The sequence below is a fragment of the Procambarus clarkii genome, chromosome 38, assembly GCF_040958095.1.
Source record: "Procambarus clarkii isolate CNS0578487 chromosome 38, FALCON_Pclarkii_2.0, whole genome shotgun sequence".
NCBI lineage: Eukaryota > Metazoa > Arthropoda > Malacostraca > Decapoda > Cambaridae > Procambarus > Procambarus clarkii.
In genome coordinates, this window is record NC_091187.1 from 19,790,842 (window position 1) to 19,811,911 (window position 21,070).

Sequence of the window (21,070 nt, forward strand, 5' to 3'; positions counted from 1 at the left end):
CATTGGCCAACCACTTGGACCATCGGGGATCGAGCTCCGGGAATGCAAGAAGCAAAGCCTCCGCTGTTGCTCGGAACTGAACTCAATTTTCAATTGCAAACAGTATACCTAGTAGAGGTGATGCTGTTGCAGTAGATGTACACTTTGGTGTACTTGTGACTGTGACGATGTATTTTACCCAGTGTCTCTGTTTTGAATGGTAATCTAGTATTTTAAATAGTGCCATTGTATTATAGATGGCTCTATTGTATTATAGATGGTACTCAGTTATTGTAGATGGTCCCGTTGTATTATAGATGGCTCTATTGTATTTTGGTACTCTTTTATTGTACATGGTGCAATTGTATTATAGATGATCCTATTCTATTATAGCTGGTTCTATTGCATTATAGATGGCCCTATTGTATTATAGATGGCCCCATTGTATTTTAAATGCTTCTTTTGTATTTTAGATAGTACTCTGTATTTTAGATGGCCTTTCTGTAATGAATATTGTAATATCTATTGTAATATAGATGGTCCTATTGTATTATAGATGGTCCTATTGTAGTCTAGATTGTACTATTGAAGTCTAGATTGTACTATTGTATTTTATATGGTCCTGTTGTATTTCATATGGTCATATTGTTAGTGTCATCTAGATAGTTGGTCGTATGTGGATAGTTGGTCGTATGTGGATGGTTGGTCGTATGTGGATTGTTGGTCGTATGTGGATGGTTGGTCGTATGTGGATAGTTGGTCGTATGTGGATAGTTGGTCGTATGTGGATGGTTGGTCGTATGTGGATGGTTGGTCGTATGTGGATAGTTGGTCGTATGTGGATGGTGGGTCGTATGTGGATGGTTGGTCGTATGTGGATGACATGTCAGTCACATGAGGAGGAAGACAACAGTGAAAGAACACATGATCAAACTGTGAAAGGGAGAGTATGGGTACACAGAGAATGACAAGGAGGTGTGTGAAGAACTCAAGATATTTCCAGAGGTCTTCACAATATAGCAAGGAGATGTCCCTGGACTAAGAGAGCTGAAGATAATCCAGGTAACTTTGGAAGATTTTGATATTGCCAGAAATGAGGTTAGGAGATATCTGCTTGATCTGGACGTGAGAAAGGCTTGTGGTCCTGACGGAATCTCACCAAGAATACTAAAAACAAGGCCACTCAATGGTTTATAATAAGTCACTGGAAACAGGAGACCTACCAAAAGATTTGGAAAACAGTCAATAGAGTCCCAAAATACAAAACGTGTGACAGGCAATATGCGCTGAACTGCAGGCCAGTAACCCTAACTTGCATACCATCAAGGTGATCGAGATCATTAGAAAAGATCTAGTAGCACATCTGGAGAGAATGGACTTATAACACCAACATGGGTTCAGGGATAGCAAATCTTGCCTCACTAGTTTAATATAATTCTACGACTAACTGACAAAAAATCAACAAGAAAGAGAAGGGTGGGCAGACTGTATTTTCTATGACTGTTGGAAAGCCTTTGGCACAGTACCCCATGAGAGGCTGGTACATAAATTGGAGAAACAGAAGGAAAAAAGTAAGGTGCTCCAGATGATAAGGGAGCAACAGGAAACCGAGTTACTGTAAGAGGTGAGACTTAAGCACGGCGAGGTGCCACCAGCAGAGTCCCACAGGGCTCTGCACTCAGACTCATCCTGTTTCTGATATATGCAAATGATCTTCCAGAAGATATAGACTCACTCCTCTCAGTGTTGTCTGATGAAGCTAAAATTATGAGCAAGATTAAGGCAGAGGAGGACAGCAAGAGGCTGAAAGACGACCTGGACAAACTGAAGGAGTGGTCAAACAAATGGCTACTAGAGTTTACCTCAATCAAGTAAAGGTATGAAAATTGGTGTAGAGAGCAGGAGGCCGAACACAAGGTTTCATGTGGGAAATTAAATCCTTTCAGAAAGAGTAAGAGAGAAATATCTGGGGGTTGATATCACAGCGAACCTGTCCTTCATGCCCACGTCAAAAGCACATCATCAGCGGCATGTGCTAGATTGACCATCATAAGAACCGCCATTAGAAACTTGTGTAAGGAATCATTTAGGACCTTGTATACAACAAACGTCAGTCCAATTCTGGAGTATGCAGCTCCAGCATGGAGTCCGTATCTAATTAACCATAAAACGAAGATAGAGAAGGTTCAAAGGTATGCCACCATACTAGTACCCGAGCTGAGAGGTATGAGCTACGAGGAAAGACCTATTCAATTAAACCTCGCGTCACTTGAAGACAGAAGTGTGTTTTACCCTAAATCTTGATTACCCATGATTACGACATACAAATTCTCAGAGGATGGAGAAGGTTCCATCCTTCCCGGATAGGGAAGATAAAGACAGATTGTTTAACACGGGTGGTACGCGAACAAGGGGACACAGGTGGAGACTGAGTACCCACATGAGCCACAGAGACGTTAGAAAGAACTTTTTCAGTGTCAGAGTAGTTAACAGATGGAATGCATTAGGCAGTGATGTGGTGGAGGCTGACTCCATACACATTTTCAAATGTATATATGATAGAGCCCAGTAGGCACAGGAATCTGTACATCAGTTGATTGACAGTTGAGAGGCGAGACCAAAGAGCCAGAGCTCATCCCCCGTAAGCACAAATAGGTAAGTACACACACACACCATGCGTGTACACCTCCACCCCCCCTCCCCCCTCCCCCATACATACACAGTACATGTAGTTATTCTTTGTGGTGAAAACATGGTTATGGTGTCATGTTAGACACTGTACCTGTAGTCATGATATATGGTGCCTTAAGTTTCCCGTGGGACACTGTACCTCGTATCCCGGATATACGGGGCCTTATGTTACCCGGTCTCTGGCGCCTTAAAACCAGTTGCTTCAGGCAGATGGAACTCGTTAGCCTAGGAAGGCAGCTCATCTAGGGAAAGGAAAACCCCGAATTCAAACCTCTGCTCTCTTACAGCTAAACCCACTCATGGGAAGACTTCGGGAGTCAACCCTGAGGAAAAATCCGGAGTCGGAGTCCCTAAGGCAGTTTGCAGTTGTTTACAGCTACATTCTGGCAACTCCTGTGACGACACTGGTGTCAAGCGTATCGGCGTCTGCCCTTCCCTTGGATCACATCGGTGGCGTGGAGAGGGTGGATCTGCTGCAAGGGCAACAGCTGATCCTCCATAATTACTGCCCAGGCCTGTGCCCTGGAGAGGACACTCCAGCATCGCCTTGGCGATGGCTCAACATGAGAAGTGACAGTTACCGGGGATAAGCCTACCACTCAATTGACGCAGAGTAAGGCACCAGGGGCTGCTTCCGTCGGTGGGAGAAATCATCCGATTTCATAGGACAGCTACCGCCCGCCTCAAGCTGGGCAGCCCCCAGCCAATAAGGTGCTGTCCCGCCACGGTCCGCCTGCTCCACTGGGTGCGTGGGGGCTTAGGCCACAATCCAATAAGCGGATCGTCAACCATGCACCAGGCAAAAGAAAACAAACACAGAGACACCCAGCTCTCAAACTGGACACATGGAATGTAAAGACCATGACACCGGGTGTCTCGGAAGATCTACTGGAAGTGAATGACGCCCGCAAGACAGCTGTGATCAACAATGAACTTCGCAGGCTCCAGATGGACATAGTCGCCCTGCAGGGAGACCGGTCTGCCCGCAACCGGCAGCATACGGGAGAAGGACTTTACCTTCTTCTGGCAGGGCAAACCACCAGAAGAGGTAAGGGAGCATGGCGTTGGCTTTGCTATCAGGAACAGGTTGTTAGGGTCCATAGTACCGCCCACGGAGGGGTCTGCAAGGATCATCAAACTTCAGCTTCATACAGCAGTAGGAATGGTCAGCCTCATTAATGCCTATGCACCAACACTGACCTCTACCGAAGCGAAGGACGAGTTCTATGATGACCTCGGCCTAACTCTCAGAGACATACCTCAACAAGAGCCAGTCTTCCTCCTGGGAGATTTTAATGCAAGAGTTGGTTCTGATCACAGTTCTTGGCCTTCCTGCCTGGGCCAGTTTGGATTTGGGAAGATGAATGAGAGTGGGCAGCGCCTCCTCGAGTTCTGCTGCCGTCATGATCTCTGCATCACCAATTCCTTCTTCGACACCAAGCCCCAGCATAAGGTTCCCTGGAGAAAATGTTTCTAAGCATTGGCACCAACTCGACCTGGTGCTTACGGGGCGTAGCAATCTGAGAAACGTCAAACTGACCCGCAGCTTCCAGAGCGCAGATTGTGACACCGACCACTCTCTTGTCGTTTGCAGAGTAAAGTTCCGGCCCCAGAAAATTCACAGAGCAAAGAAGGAGGGAAGACCACGCATGCATTAACGTAAACAAGACCCGTGACCTTCACAAGGTGGAGGAATTCATTGCGGCGCTGGTAAATGCCCTTCCTGTACCACCTTGCGATAGCGCAAGGAAGAGGTGGTCACATCTCAGGGGCACTATTTTCAACACTGCCATGTTCATTTTCGGTAAGAGGCAGAACATGTCAGCAGATTGGTTTGAGGCCAGTGCAGAGGAACTGTTACCCCTCGTAGAGGAAAAGAGACGAGCTCTCTCATCCTACAAGAACCTGCCCTCAGGAAGGAACCTACAGGCCCTCCGTACTGCCCGCAGTAGAGTTCAACAAACTGCGAGGCGCTGTGCTAACAATTCCTGGCTTCGACACTGTTCCAGCATCCAGACTGTGGCCACTGTCGGCATCATAAGAGGCATGTACGAAGAGATCAAACAAGCAACAGGCCTTACACAAAACGTGACGGCTGCTCAGGCACTGGAGAGATCATTAAAGACCGTGATCAACAGATGAATCGCTGGGTGGAACATTACTCCGAACTCTACTCCAGAGAGAACTTGGTCAGCGTAGAGGCTTTGGATGCAATCGAATGCCTGCCCATCATAGAAGAACTTGATCTTGAACCAAGTGTGGAAAAAGTTGAGAAAGCAGTAGATTCACTTTCCTCAGGGAAGGCCCCAGGAGACGACGGGATTCCGCCTGAAGTTCTCAAGTGCGCTCGTGGAACACTTAAAACTGAGCTTCATGAACTTCTGTCCCAGTGCTGAAGGGGGGGGGGGGGGCTTGGTGCCACAAGACATGAGAGATGCAAACATCATCACTCTCTACAAAAATAAAGGTGACAGAAGCTATGTCAACAACTATTGCAGCATCTCCCTCCTCAGCGTCGTCGGCAAACTCTTCGCCAGGGTCGTCTTGGTCAGGCTCCAGATTCGTGCCGAAAGAGTGTACCCCGAGTCACAGTGTGGTTTGCGAGCAGAGAGGTCGACCACTGACATGGTGTTCTCCCTGAGACAGCTTCAAGAAAAGTGCAGGGAGCAGAGAAAGGCCTTGTACATCGCCTTCATTAACCTTACAAAGGCCTTCGACCTCGTGAGCAGGGACGGACACTTCAAGATTTTGGCCAAAATTGCCTGCCCATCCATCCTACTCAGCATGATACAATCGTTCCACAAGGACATGAAGGGAAAAGTCGTGTACGACGGGTCAACTTCTGAACCATTCAACATCAACAGTGGTGTTAAACAGGGGTGTGTTCTTGCTCTAACCCTGTTTGGCATCTTCTTCGCGATCCTCGTCAAGCATGCCTTTGGAACAACTACAGAAGGCATCTATCTCCGTATAAGATCTGATGGAAAGCTCTATAATCTATCCAGTCTCCCTGCAAAGACAAAAGTACAGATGCGAATCCTCAGGGAGTTCCTCTTCGCCGACGACGCAGCGATCACCACACACACAGCAGAAGGCTTGCAGCAGCTACTCGACCGCTTTGCCGCAGCCTGTTCCGCATTCGGCCTGACAATCAGCCTGAAGAAGACACAGGTGATGGCACAAGATGTCAATGAGCTACCCTGTATCAGTATAGCAGACTATGTGCTGGAGGCAGTTCACGCATTTGTGTACCTGGGCTCCACAATCTAAGACACCCTTTCCCTGGACACTGAGCTCAACAGTGCTGAGCCGCAACAACACTGGCCAGGCTCACAAAAGTGCGTTTGGGAAAATGCCACACTGACAGTGCACAGCAAGGCACAAGTCTACATGGCATGTGTGGTGAGTACACTTCTCTACGGCTCGGAATCCTGGACCCTGCAGGAGAGACGGCTCAATACCTTTCACATGCGGTACCTGAGACGCATCCTTGACATCACGTGAAAAGACCACATCACCGACAACACAGTACTCGAGAGAACAGGAGTCCCTTCAATGTTCACTCTCCTATGAAGCAGAGACACATGCGATGGCTGGGATATTTCACATGCATGGACGATGGCCGCATACCGAAGGACCTCTTGTATTTAAAACTGGCATCAGGAAGGAGACCCACCGGAAGACCTCGGCTGCGTTTCAGAGATGCCTGCAAATGTGACCTCAAGCAGATGAACATCGACACTTGGGAGGCAGCAGCTGCGGACAGGTCCGCCAGGAGATGCAAAGTGCAGAAGGGACTCCAGCAATTCGAGGATGAACTGAAGAGGCAGGCGGAGGATAATAAACTTCAGAGGAGGTCTCGACCACTGTCAGACGCACCCGCTTCGGCGTTTATCTGCGCTCGCTGCAGTTGGGACTGTCATTCTCGGGTTGGCCTTCACAGCCACAGCAGGTGCTGCATCCAACTAGACTACAACAACTAGACAGCCAGAGCACAACCTTATAACCCCACGGGATTGACGGATGCCTACTACTATGTTACCCAGGGGACACCGTACCTCGTATCCCAGATATACGGGGCCTTAAGTTACCCGTGGGACACTGTACCTTACGCAGAGAAACCATATTAAAGTGATATATCAAAGACCAAATCGACAGGAGCCTTGATGAGGGTTCGAACCTGTGCACTGGGTGTTCCCAGACCTGCGCTAGACAACTGTACCACCACATTGTCCAAAAAATTGCAACCTGGAGTGTTACTGCACCCACGAGGGTCCTGAGGCCTTTACTGTCTGGGAACACTCAGCGCTTAGGTTCGAACCCCTTATCATGGCTTCTGTGGATTTGTTCTACTGTAACTTATACCTTGATAGCTACGGTCCCAGCTACAGTGCCATGTGCATTACAATTAACCAAAGCTGCGGTGGTAGTAAATGTTCTACCATCAGAGGGATGACCGTGGACCATTCCTCCACACGCCTACGGTCAGAATTTATGACTTAACACTGTTTAATAATATTTTTGAGGCGTGTGTGTGTTGTGTGGGTCCGTGGTGGTGTTGGTGAGGCGTGCGGCACTCCTGTGTGTAGTGGTTGTGTGTTGGTGTTGGTGATGGTTGTGTCTCTCCTGTAGGCTCGCTTCTGACCTTGTGAAGCAGAGCAGCCGGATGTCTCGACGTTGTCTTAGTGGCTGTTGAGTGTTTTGTCTCGTGTTAACTTCTTGTGCAACTTGGTAAAGATTCTTTGGTGTGCTCTCTCTCTCTCTCTTTGGCTCTCCTCTCCTCCACTGGCTCTCCCCTCCTCCCCTCGGTTCTCCCCCTTGCCCTGGTTCTCCCGCTCCGTCAGTCCCTCCACACCCCTCTAACTGTAGTAGCAGCCCTACCTTACCTGTAAGTTCTTGTGACCTCTCCACGTAATGCTAGTTTTTGGACTCACTTCCTCACCTGATCACTGTAAACATGGGTTCCAGGTTGTCAGCACTAAAACTAATTGCCTGATTACTAGAGTTGTCAACACCGAAACTTGCTTCACACGTCCACTCTTGGTGTTGAAACATGCTTCAGGTTTCGCCTCAAGATGTTGGAACCTGCCATAAAGTTTTGCTGAGGCTTGCTACAAAAAGTTCTAATCATGAGAGTGAAACTTTTATATTAAGTTTTGCTTGTGATGCTGAAACTTGATACAATTATGCTCTTGAGACTTGTATCAAAGTTCTACTCATGATTCTGAAACTAGCTACAAAGTTCTGCCTCTAATGCTGGAACTTGTGCTCACCTTCCATTTATAAGAGAAGAGAACTTATACTACTATTTTTTTTTAGTTTAGACTAGTTTAACACCTCTTATCCTAAGACTCCCTGGTGTCAGAACTCTACCCTCAAGTACTGAGAAGAGTTCTATGCCTCCACCCTGAGACTCCGTGGTGTCAGAACTCTACCCTAAGACACCCTGGTGTCAGAACTCTACCCTCAACAACTGACACTTCTGCCTCCCTATCCTAAGATTTCCAGGTGTCAGAACTCTACCCTCAAGAACTGAGAAGAGTTCTGCCTCGCCTTGTCCCCACCTGAAACCAGCCTTACCCTTCCATCCTGAGATCTGAGACTAACCTCACTACTCAACCCTCACTGGTGAGATAAGTGTCACACCCTTGAGGACGGAGTTTGTGACTTGAGTTAGTGCTACCACTCCCCCTCACCGGTCTGGCCTGCCCTGGAGACCACACCAGGTCATCTGTCAGCCAGAAGGGTCGCATTGCTAAACAACAATCACACCTTAAAGGGTTTTCTGACCTCGAAGAATGACTTAAAAGTGTATCATTTAACGCAAATTTCGTCTTTGTTGACATTAATTCTGCCACAAGTTTTAGTTCAATATTTTCAAATAATTTTTTCGAGGTCGTGAGGGAGGTCAGAAGCCTTTTAGTAAAGTGTTTTAGCAATGTAACTCTCTACACGTCACCCCAATGCATATCTGCCCTGTTTACTGAGTGTCCGAAGCTGATCTGATTTCTCAATGTTTCAGGGCTCGAGGAGGAACCTGGTAAAGTTCTATTTCGCATGTCCAATGCATAGTTTTAGGTGTTTAGTGCATACTATACATGTTTTTGGTTTTTGGCATATGATGGCAAATTTTTGGCACTGTTTGCATGGCTTTCCCGTTGCTAGAGACCCCTGTTGGACTCCCGTTACCCGAACCCAACCGTTTTTAATGGGAGACTGATTATTTATTTTTTATTTTTTTAGAGGAAGAGTTAAGATAGATTTTGAATTTTGGACAGCTGTAGTAAATGCTTTAGTGATCAGTCTACTTCTGGCGGAGATTGTCTGTAGTGGTAGCTAGAGTGAGTGAGTGAGTGTGTGTGTGTGTGTGTGTGTGTGTGTGTGCGCGTGTGTGTGTGTGTGTGTGTGTGTGTGTGTGTGTGTGTGTGTGTGTGTGTGTGTGTGTGTGTGTGTGTGTGTGTGTGTGTGTGTGTGCGTGCGTGTGCGTGTGTGTGCGCGTGTGTGTGTGTGGACAATATAAATTTTAAGACTCATGAAATAAATGAGTGAAAATACTGGGTGCTCCAGACGGCAGGAGGCACCATAGACCTGAACACCACACGGCCCTCCCTCACCTCCTGCGGCCAGATTCACGAAGCAGTTACGCAAGCACTTACGAACCTGGGGCCAGATTCACGAAGCAGTTACGCAAGCACTTACGAACCTGGGGCCAGATTCACGAAGCAGTTACGTAAGAACTTACGAACCTGTACATCTTTTCTCAATCTTTGGCGGCTTTAGTTACAATTATTAAACAGTTAATGAGCTCCGAAGCACCAGGAGGCTGTTTATATCAATAACAACAGTTGATTGGCAAGTTTTCATGCTTGTAAACTGTTTAATAAATGTAACCAAAGCCGCCAAAGATTGAGGAAAGATCTACACAAGTGCTTGCGTAACTGCTTCGTGAACCTGGCCTTGGTTCGTAAGTGCTTGCGTAACTGCTTCGTGAACCTGACCCCAGGTTCGTAAGTGCTTGCGTAACTGCTTCGTGAACCTGGCCTTGGTTCGTAAGTGCTTGCGTAACTGCTTCGTGAACCTGGCCCCAGGTTCGTAAGTGCTTGCGTAACTGCTTCGTGAACCTGGCCCCAGGTTCGTAAGTGCTTGCGTAACTGCTTCGTGAACCTGGCCCCAGGTTCGTAAGTGCTTGCGTAACTGCTTCGTGAACCTGGCCTTGGTTCGTAAGTGCTTGCGTAACTGCTTCGTGAACCTGGCCCCAGGTTCGTAAGTGCTTGCGTAACTGCTTCGTGAACCTGGCCTTGGTTCGTAAGTGCTTGCGTAACTGCTTCGTGAACCTGGCCCCAGGTTCGTAAGTGCTTGCGTAACTGCTAAGTGAACTTGGCCCCAGGTTCGTAAGTGCTTGCGTAACTGCTTCGTGAACCTGGCCTCTGGGCCTGACATGTTCTAACCATGTATCTAAATTTCAGATACATGATCGGGGATCATGATGAATCTCAGTCTATCTCACTGTAAATGTTTATGTTACAGAATTTGTCATTCCCACCATGATGTGTATTAGTCAGTATTACTTATTATAAAGTTTTATGTGAGAAAATATTAAGTTGAGTTTCGCTAGAGAGAGAAATGTGTTTGTTTTGTTTAACTGTGAATGAATTGGTGGGTGTGGAGAGGTTAGTCTTGCTACTGGTGGTGGTGGTGGTGGTGGTGGTGGTTGGTGCAGTGATCTCTGGTGGTAGTGGTGGTGGTGGTGGTGGTGGTGGTGGTGGTGGTGGTTGGTGCAGTGATCTCTGGTGGTAGTGGTGGTGGTGGTTGGTGCAGTGATCTCTGGTGGTGGTGGTGCAGTGATCTCTGGTGGTGGAGGTGGTGGTGCAGTGATCTCTGGTGGTGGTGGTGGTGGTGGAGGTGGTGGTGGTGATTGGTGCAGTGATCTCTGGTGGTGGTGGTGGTGGTGGAGGTGGTGGTGGTTGGTGCAGTGATCTCTGGTGGTGATGGTGGTGCAGTGATCTCTGGTGGTGGCGGTGCAGTGATCTCTGGTGGTGGTGGTGCAGTGATCTCTGGTGGTGGTGGTGGTGGAGGTGGTGGTTGGTGCAGTGATCTCTGGGGGTGGTGGTGGTGGTGGTGCAGTGATCTCGTGGTGGTGGTGGTGGTGCAGTGATCTCGTGGTGGTGGTGGTGGTGGTAGTGGTGGTGCAGTGATCTCTGGTGGTGGTGGTGGTGGTGGTGGTGGAGGGTGGTAGTGGTGGTGGTTTTACAGTGATCTCTGGTGGTGGTGGTGGTGGTGGTGCAGTGATCTCTGGTGGTGGTGGTGGTGCAGTGATCGCTGGTGGTGGTGGTGGTGCAGTGATCTCTGGTGGTGGTGGTGGTGGTGGTGGTAGTGGTGGTGGTCTCACTCGCCTGTCCGTGAGCTCAATATAGTATGAAGACTAAGTCTTTATACAAGTATAGAGTATATGTATAGAAGTCTCTATAGTCTCATTGTTTGGTGCTTTTGTTACCTCCTTCTCCTACCTTTCTCTCTCTCTCTCTCTCTCTCTCTCTCTCTCTCTCTCTCTCTCTCTCTCTCTCTCTCTCTCTCTCTCTCTCTCTCTCTCTCTCTCTCTCTCTCTCTCTCTCTCTCTCTCTCTCTCTCTCTCTCTCTCTCTCTCTCTCTCTCTCTCTCTCTCTCTCTCTCTCTCTCTCTCTCTCTCTCTCTCTCTCTCTCTCTCTCTCTCTCTCTCTCTCTCTCTCTCTCTCTCTCTCTCTCTCTCTCTCTCTCTCTCTCTCTCTCTCTCTCTCTCTCTCTCTCTCTCTCTCTCTCTCTCTCTCTCTCTCTCTCTCTCTCTCTCTCTCTCTCTCTCTCTCTCTCTCTCTCTCTCTCTCTCTCTCTCTCTCTCTCTCTCTCTCTCTCTCTCTCTCTCTCTCTCTCTCTCTCTCTCTCTCTCTCTCTCTCTCTCTCTCTCTCTCTCTCTCTCTCTCTCTCTCTCTCTCTCTCTCTCTCTCTCTCTCTCTCTCTCTCTCTCTCTCTCTCTCTCTCTCTCTCTCTCTCTCTCTCTCTCTCTCTCTCTCTCTCTCTCTCCTCTCTCTCTCTCTCTCTCTCTCTCTCTCTCTCTCTCTCTCTCTCTCTCTCTCTCTCTCTCTCTCTCTCTCTCTCTCTCTCTCTCTCTCTCTCTCTCTCTCTCTCTCTCTCTCTCTCTCTCTCTCTCTCTCTCTCTCTCTCTCTCTCTCTCTCTCTCTCTCTCTCTCTCTCTCTCTCTCTCTCTCTCTCTCTCTCTCTCTCTCTCTCTCTCTCTCTCTCTCTCTCTCTCTCTCTCTCTCTCTCTCTCTCTCTCTCTCTCTCTCTCTCTCTCTCTCTCTCTCTCTCTCTCTCTCTCTCTCTCTCTCTCTCTCTCTCTCTCTCTCTCTCTCTCTCTCTCTCTCTCTCTCTCTCTCTCTCTCTCTCTCTCTCTCTCTCTCTCTCTCTCTCTCTCTCTCTCTCTCTCTCTCTCTCTCTCTCTCTCTCTCTCTCTCTCTCTCTCTCTCTCGCTTTGTTTTCCTATATCTCTTGTTGTCTTTCTATCACTGCCTTTCGATATCTTTCTTTCGCTAGCTTCGTAATCTCGCTAGTATCATTATCTCTTTGTTCTCTCGCTATCTGTTTTCTCTGTCTCTCCCCCTCCCTCCCTCCCTCCCTCCCTCCGGGGGAAAGGCATGGTGACCAAGTGGTTGGGCACCATTCCTTTCCCCCGTCCCATCCCAAATCCTTACCCTGACCCCTTCCCAGTGCTATATAGTCGTAATGGTTTGGCGCTTTCTCCTGATAATTCCCAGCCTCCCCCCCCCTGCCTCTGCACATGTTGCTACGCTTGGTGACAGGTGTTGCATGCGGTGTTGGGTGACGTGGTGTGGGAGAGCAGGAGACACCTGACTCTCTCCCACACCATCTCACATCCGTGTCCGCGCCGGTAAGCATCCACATTCATCCATACACGTCCCCCACACCCACTCCCGCCCTCCACCCATGGCTACACTCACCCCCTCCCTCCACCCATGGCTACACCCACACTCACACACCCGCCCTCCACCCATGGCTACACCCACACTCACACACCCGCCCTCCACCCATGGCTACACCCACACTCACACACCCGCCCTCCAGCCATGGCTATACCCGGACTCACACACCCGCCCTCCACCCATGGCTACACCCACACTCACACACCCGCCCTCCACCCATGGCTACACCCACACTCACACACCCGCCCTCCACCCATGGCTACACCCACACACTACCCACACCCGCCCTCCACCCATGGCTACACCCACACACTACCCACACTGCCATCTCGTCTCCACGCAATCTTAGAAACCGTGATTTTCGTCGTTTAAGGGAGAATTGAGGAAGGCAGAATAGTTATTGTAGGTAAGACAGCATGAGTAACTAGGGCGGTGGTGCCCAATAGTAACGGTGAGGAATTACGCGAATTCAGAAGCGTAGACCTGTTTTGGCAGGCAGTTTTGTTTATCTTATTTATTCTACCACAGAGGTAGCCAGACATTTACAATGCTAACCAGCATATATACATTTTCTTCTGTCCTCCATGGACAGGGTGAGAGATGTGTTAAACATATAGTTCAGGGATATATTGAACAATCAACCACAGAAGGTGATTGTTGTGCTTTTAAAATGCTAATCTAACCTACAGACAGAAATACTCTACACATATTTACGGTTTTGTTATATAAGGTGTTCAATGTGTCTTTTTACATAGTGTCATTAATGTGTGTTTACTAAGGTCAAATGCAATCCTCACCACACACACACACACACACACACACACACACACACACATACACACACACACACACACACACACACACACACACACACACACACACACACACACACACACACACACATACACACACACATTCAAGATTCTGAAGGGGATTGATAGGGTAGATAAAGACAGTCTATTTAACACAAGGGGAACACGCACAAGGGGACACAGGTGGAAACTGAGTGCCCAAATGAGCCACAGAGATATTAGAAAGAACTTTTTTAGTGTCAGAGTGGTTGACAAATGGAATGCATTAGGAGGTGATGTGGTGGAGGCTCACTCCATACACAGTTTCAAGTGTAGATATGACAGAGCCCGATAGGCTCAGGAATCTGTACACCTGTTGATTGACGGTTGAGAGGCGGGACCAAAGAGCCAGAGCTCAACCCCCGCAAACACAACTAGGTGAGTACAACTAGGTGAGTACACACACACACACACACACACACACACACACACACACACACACACACACACACACACACACACACACACACACACACACACACACACATACACACACACACACATACACACACACACACATATATATATATATATATATATATATATATATATATATATATATATATATATATATATATATATATATATATAACATAATATAATATAATGTAATAAATATGCGTCTCTACGTCACCAATTCCTTCTTCGACACCAGCACAAGGTTTCCTGGAGACACCCCAGGTCTAAGCATTGGCACCAACTCGACCTGGTGCTTACAGGGCGTAGCAATCTGAGAAGCGTCCAACTGACCCGCAGCTTCCAGAGCGCAGATTGTGACACCGACCACTCTCTCTCTCTCTCTCTCGTCTTTTGCGGAGTAAAGTTCCAATCCAACCAGAAGTTCCAAAATCCCCAGAGCAAAGAAGGAGGGAAGAGCAAGCATTAAAGTAAACAAGACCCGCGACCTTCACAAGGTGGAGGAATTCACTGCGGCGCTGGTAAATGCCCTTCCTGTACCGCCCTGCGATAGCGCAAGGGAGAGGTGGTCACATCTCAGGGGCACTATTTTCTACACTGCCATGTCCACCTTCGGTAAGAGGCAGAACATGTCAGCAGATTGGTTTGAGGCCAATGCAGAGGAACTGTTACCCCTTGTAGAGGAAAAGAGACAAGCTCTCTCATCCAACAAGAACCTGCCCTCAGAAAGGAACCTGCAGGCCCTCCGTACTGCCCGCAGTAGAGTTCAACAAACTGTGAGGCGCTGTGCTAACAATTACTGGCTTCGACTCTGTTCCAGCATCCAGACTGCGGCCACTGTGGGCAACATAAGAGACATGTACGAAGGGATCAAACAGGCAACAGTCCCTACACAAAACAGGACAGGAATTATCGTGTTTGAGTACATTGTGAAGCTGGAAGGGATGGTTAGACCAAGAAACACGTTGATAAGGGCGAGAGACTTCAGACGTGGGAATTATAGAAAGGTGAAGACTAATCTGCGAGAAGTCCAATAGGGTAAACCGTTTAAGAGACGACAACAAATAATATGATGGGATTCACAGCCCAGAAATGTGATGCCACCAAACACTTCGTCCCACTCAAGAACGAAGGAAACACTAAACATATCCTTGGAGACAACAAAAGCCTGGACAAAGTAGAAAGATCTTGGAAGAGTCACTAGAGGGCCACAGAGGCCAGACGGAACACAGTACACACAAGTCAGGAGACAAGCAGAGGCAAACTGCAAACACTGCTACAAAAGATAAACACCAGCCATAGTTGTTACATAGCCATACATGGAAGAAAGGAACAATAAGAGGCCATGTGATTATATTAACACGATAAGGCGAGAACTCCCTGGCAAATTACCAATAGACAGACTTGATGATATGTTAATCATTTTTGGAGAAGGACACCTGGGGGAACAAGAAAATACTAGAGATAGGAAATCTCTCTGAATTCAGGAAAAATTTAATCATTGTCACTGTATTACAACAAGGGGTCTGACAGGAGCCACTAATTTACAAACCAGTTTCACAAAAAAATATTCCAAGTGTAGAAGGTATTCACGTTGAGAGAAGCGGAGGACCTGGTTAGAATAAACTTTGTACTGAAAGGGCCGCAGGGAGTTAAAGGGAAAAATCATGTCCGACAAACTTGGTCGAGTTCTATAAAGAAGATTATTAAAATACGACAGGAAAAAATAGGGTTGCATGAATATTTTTCTGGACTGTCACAGAGCATTTGACACCGTGCCTCATGAAAAACTGGTGTACAAGTTGGGTAAAGGAGTACCTACAGGACTGAAAACAAAATTATAGTCAGAAAAGAGGTTTCGAACTGGAGGAATGAGACAAGTAGGACCCCTCGAGGCTCTGTTCTCGTTCCTAGTTTACGCGAACGACCAGCCCGAGGGAGTGAACTGGCACAGGTCGATGTTTACAGACGATACCAAGCCGGCGAGGAGGCTGGTGATCACGGAGGACTGCAGAGACCTACAGGTAGACATTAACACCCTCCACGAGAGGGCAAGATGTTGTCACTCCCAACAGCAGTTTAGTGATGAACATGAGGAAGCAGGAAGAATACAAGAGAAAAAGAAGCCATAAGAGAGGAAGGTCACTACAGGAATCATCAAAAAGAAATCAAGAAGAAAGAATGGTTTAAATGGAAACATTAACACCAGACACACACACACAGAGGGTAACATTGGACCATAATGGTGGTCCAGGACGGACCATGATGGTGGTCCAGGATGGACCATGGTGGTGGTCCAGGACGGACCATGATGGTGGTCCAGGTCGGACCATGTTGGTGGTCCAGAGGATGATATATGATGGGGGACTTAATTAACCGCGGGTCCGTGTTAGGTGATCCTTGTGTTGATCCTTCACCCCCTCCCTTCCCTTCCCATCTGGCAGCCTCCTCTTCCACCCTCCCTCTTGCTCTTCCACATCATTTCAGTTTCCGTGTTCCCCTTTCCTGTCACTTTTCCATTCTATCTCTCTCCCCTTCTTCAGTCTCCTCTCCTTGAATCACTTTCCCTCAGTTCTCTGTTTTTTCCTATTTTTCCGCTTTCTCCATTCGTCTCGTGTTTAACTCACTCCAAAACTCCGTTTATATTGCGTGTGACAGACCTCTCTCACCCTGAGGGTGTCCTCACTCCCCGTCCACACTCTCCTGCTTCTTCACACCATCAGCGTCACCATCACTGACACCTTCATCGTCGTCACCATCGCTGACACCATCACTGCCACCATCAACACTGTCACACATTGGCTCCGCTTCCCTGTGAAATCGCCACAACTTTTAAAAGATGTAAAGCCTTTTGTTGTGTTCCCGGGGTAGCCGGGAACGCGCGCGCGCGCGCGCACACACACACACACACACACACACACACACACACACACACACACACACACACACACACACACACACACACACACACACACACACACACACACACACACACGTGCGTGCGTGCTATACACCAGCGCCTTTTCCTCGTGAAACTTGTGTTGTTGACATAATAAAATCGTTTGACAAATATCTTTCACACGCTTTTATGTTAATTATTAAGGAATTCGAGAATGTTCCCGTGTGCTCCAAGCCCGCTGCATACTGTCTGAGGTGTTTGTGCATATTTGCATGCATGTTTGGTGGACTTTAGGTGTAGTACTCTCACACACATGTTCGTCCTATACTAGTGTCAAATATTATTGCCTAACACTTGAGTCATGGCGGGAACAAGTCCCAGTGGGCACATGAGTGGAAAACGTCGTTGATTTAAGGGGTTTCTCAACCACATTTTGCCCACTGGGAGGGAAGGGGTTATCATAGGGCGTGCGATGGTGCCAGTGTTGACTGTGTGTTGTGTTGCAGGGAAGGTGGACGAGAAGGCGACGCAGCTGCACGCCATCGCCTCGCTGAAGGTGCTGCTGGACGCCACCAAGCCCCAGAACGGTCGCGTGGAGACCTACCGCACCGACGGCCTCGCCCCTGACCCTCGCCCTGATAATCAGTCGCACGTAAGTGGCCGCTCGTCGCAGGGCACTGAAGTGACGCACGTGGACTCCCTGGCCTCCTCGGACGCTGCGTCGCACAGTGGCCCCCACACCAACGGCGACCTCCAGTCTGAGGGCAACTCCGTGGCTAACAATGTGAGTTATGGCACCAACTCTGTGCGCAAGATACCTCCTAAGACTCCTCAGAACGGCGACAACAATGGAGTCACTCCGGCACTCCATCCGGCCGCCCCCGAGGTCACGGACACGGAGGCCGCCCTCCCTCCCCCTCCACCCGCGGTAAGACTCGCTGACCCCCGCCCCATGGGACCTTCCCCGGGGTCGCATGACCCCACCTGGACCCCCGGGTCCCATGCCCACCTCAGGGCAGGCGTGGGCTCGGGGCACAACCCCTGTGCTCGTCTCCTCGGCCTCATCTGGCACCTGGCAAGACCACACACACTCATCTCCTCACTATAATGACTGCTGCTTATCACAATATGCAGCTTAACACCACATAGTCAATACATATTACCCCCCCCCCCACAAGCACCCCTCACCCACCCCACCATAACCCATCTTCACACCACCACACACACACACACACACACACACACACACACACACACACACACACACACACACACACACACACACACACACACACACACACACACATGCTATACCTATGTAAGGTACAGTCTGCTAAGTGACAATTTAATATTTAAATCTATTTTCCTCCAAGAAACATTAAAACCTTAGCACTTTGATTACAAGTCATCCAAATACTCTCTCAAGTTCTGGATAAATGCCGGTGCCAGATGAGGTGTGACGGGGCGTGCACTGGCACCGGGGCGTGCCCTGGCACCGGGGCGTGCCCTGGCGCCGGGGCGTGCCCTGGCACCGTGGCGTGCCCTGGCGCCGGGGCGTGCCCTGGCACCGTGGCGTGCCCTGGCGCCGGGGCGTGCTTTGGCGCCGGGGCGTGCCCAGGCACCAGGACGTGCCCTGGCGCCGGGGCGTGCCCTGGCGCCGGGGCGTGCTCTGGCACCGTGGCGTGCCCTGGCGCCGGGACGTGCCCTGGCGCCGGGGCAGACGGGGGTGCCAGAGGGGAGGGGACCAGCATGCTGCACGGTGTGTGGCAATGAGGCGTGCAACATCGTCCCTTCAACGTTGGTGCTCGAGTGTCGTTATTCTGGCACGTTGCCTCCTGCTCGTTGTCTGCCAGCCTCACCTTCACTCCCCCGGAGGCTTGGGGGCCCCTAACCCAGCAAACACATGCCTTTTATGTTTTTGTTTTGCATTTTTTGCAATGTTGCAGCAATGCAATTGTGTTGTTACAATGTTGTGGTAACTTTGCTTGTTTGCTGGGGGAAAGCCCCTAGCGCAGTCCGGGTTAAGAGAGAGACTTGTGTGTATTCTGAAGTGATCCTCCAAAGGTTATAGTTCACTGTAGCGCCCCCTTAACGGGGTTCATTTGGTACTATTAGTATTGTAGTGAGCCCCCGAGAGAGAATTTAGGTATCAATCCATCCTTAACCTCATCTATGCCAAGTATAGCACTTATATGTACTACTCCAGGCATATATTAGGCCTAGGATTCCTTATATTTAAGACTGGGATTGCATATATTAGGCCTACAAGGGGTTATAGTCACAATTTTATTCATGAACTTTAGAATGCCAAAAAGTACAAAACATGGAACTTTTTTTTTTCTTCGGTGGAGGAGGGGGGATGTTCCCTCCCTGGGTGCTGCAAGGTACCATGATCTTGGTGGAGGATGTACTTAAGATGTCTCGCATGCCTGCCGCTTGGTCATCTACAACCATAGATTGCTTCTCATGCTTCTCATCTACTGGAGCGTCTACTTCCTCCAGTACGCTGGCTTCTTGCATCTTTACCGTCTTCTTTCTTAGTGTAAGGAATGTGTGTGTTGTGTCTTGTAGTGTGTTGTGCTCCCAGGCGCTCACTCCGTCCTGCACACACACACACAACCTAACCACCACGTTGCTAACGTTGTTACGACGGTGTTGCTAAAGTTGTCGCATCGTTGTAACTAACGTTGTTACGACGTTGTTGCTAAAGTTGTCGCATCGTTGTAACTAACGTTGTTACGACGTTGTTGCTAAAGTTGTCGCATCGTTGTAACTAACGTTGTTGCTAAAGTTGTCGCATCGTTGTAACTAACGTTGTTACAACGTTGTTGCTAAAGTTGTCGCATCGTTGTAACTAACGTTGTTACGACGTTGTTGCTAAAGTTGTCGCATCGTTGTAACTAACGTTGTTACGACGTTGTTGCTAAAGTTGTCGCATCTTTGTAACTAACGTTGTTACGACGTTGTTGCTAAAGTTGTCGCATCGTTGTAACTAACGTTGTTACGACGTTGTTGCTAAAGTTGTCGCATCGTTGTAACTAACGTTGTTACGACGGTGTTGCTAAAGTTGTCGCATCGTTGTAACTAACGTTGTTACGACGTTGTTGCTAAAGTTATCACATCGTTGTAACTAACGTTGTTACAACGTTGTTGCTAAAGTTGTCGCATCGTTGTAACTAACGTTGTTACAACGTTGTTGCTAAAGTTGTCGCATCGTTGTAACTAACGTTGTTACGACGTTGTTGCTAAAGTTGTCGCATCGTTGTAACTAACGTTGTTACGACGTTGTTGCTAAAGTTGTCGCATCGTTGTAACTAACGTTGTTACGACGGTGTTGCTAAAGTTGTCGCATCGTTGTAACTAACGTTGTTACGACGGTGTTGCTAAAGTTGTCGCATCGATGTAACTAACGTTGTTACGACGGTGTTGCTAAAGTTGTCGCATCGATGTAACTAACGTTGTTACGACGGTGTTGCTAAAGTTGTCGCATCGATGTAACTAACGTTGTTAAGACATCTAAGTAACGATATTACGTCACAACGTTAAACAGTAACGTTATTACGTAGTAACAGCGTAAAAAAAAATCCCAAAACGTTTTGGTCAGGTTGTGTGTGTGGGGGGGGGTAATATATTTAGGTATTAGAATGTTTGTCTCGTTCTAATTCATGTTTCTTAACCATGTTTTGTACCTCCTGGTGGCCCCCTGTGATGTCTTCACCACTCTCCCACACTTAACAACCACCTTCTGCCGTTCTTAACAATCACCTTCTGCCCTTAAATACTTTACCTTCCATAAATATTTATTTGGTAATCACCTATACGTGGTGGTATTATCCAGCATTTATCCATGACTTACTCTTACATTATAAACTTTATCCAGCACTGATTCTCACAATATAACCTTTATCCATCACTGACTTTCAGTGTAAACAGTATCCATCACTAACAGAATAAACTGTATCCTCCACTAATTCTCAGTGTAAACTTTATCCACCACTAATTCTCAATGTAAACTGTACATTTTCTCCTCTCTGTTCTCTACTGTCCTCTTCTATCTAAGTCTTTTTTTTTTAATCTCTTAATTTTATAATACTTTTGTAATTTTCTCTTTGTGTATATGTCTTCGTCTATTTCTTGTGTCCTCTCCCTCTCCCAGCCTCTCCAGATATGTCCAACATCTGTCCAAGGTCTCCACAGATATGTCCAAGATCTCCACAGATATGTCCAAAATTTCCACAGATATGTCCAAGATCTCCACAGAT

General features: G+C 48.1%; 1 protein-coding gene and 1 long non-coding RNA gene across 5 annotated transcripts in view; one reads left to right on the forward strand and one right to left on the reverse strand.

Moving 5' to 3' along the window:
• The window catches only part of LOC138349880 (uncharacterized), a 609,089-nt gene that overhangs the window by 175,877 nt on the left and 412,142 nt on the right, over positions 1-21,070 (reverse strand). The gene's annotated exons all lie outside the window — the stretch shown is intronic.
• LOC123772003 (sodium/potassium/calcium exchanger Nckx30C) overlaps positions 1-21,070 on the forward strand; it is a gene marked incomplete at its 5' end in the record, with an annotated part of 105,551 nt that overhangs the window by 10,713 nt on the left and 73,768 nt on the right. Inside the window, 2 exon segments of one of the 4 annotated variants that reach the window (XM_069337835.1) lie at positions 8,693-8,710; positions 17,315-17,736. In XM_069337835.1, coding sequence (XP_069193936.1) covers positions 8,693-8,710; positions 17,315-17,736 — 440 coding nt within the window. 4 annotated transcript variants of the gene reach the window in all.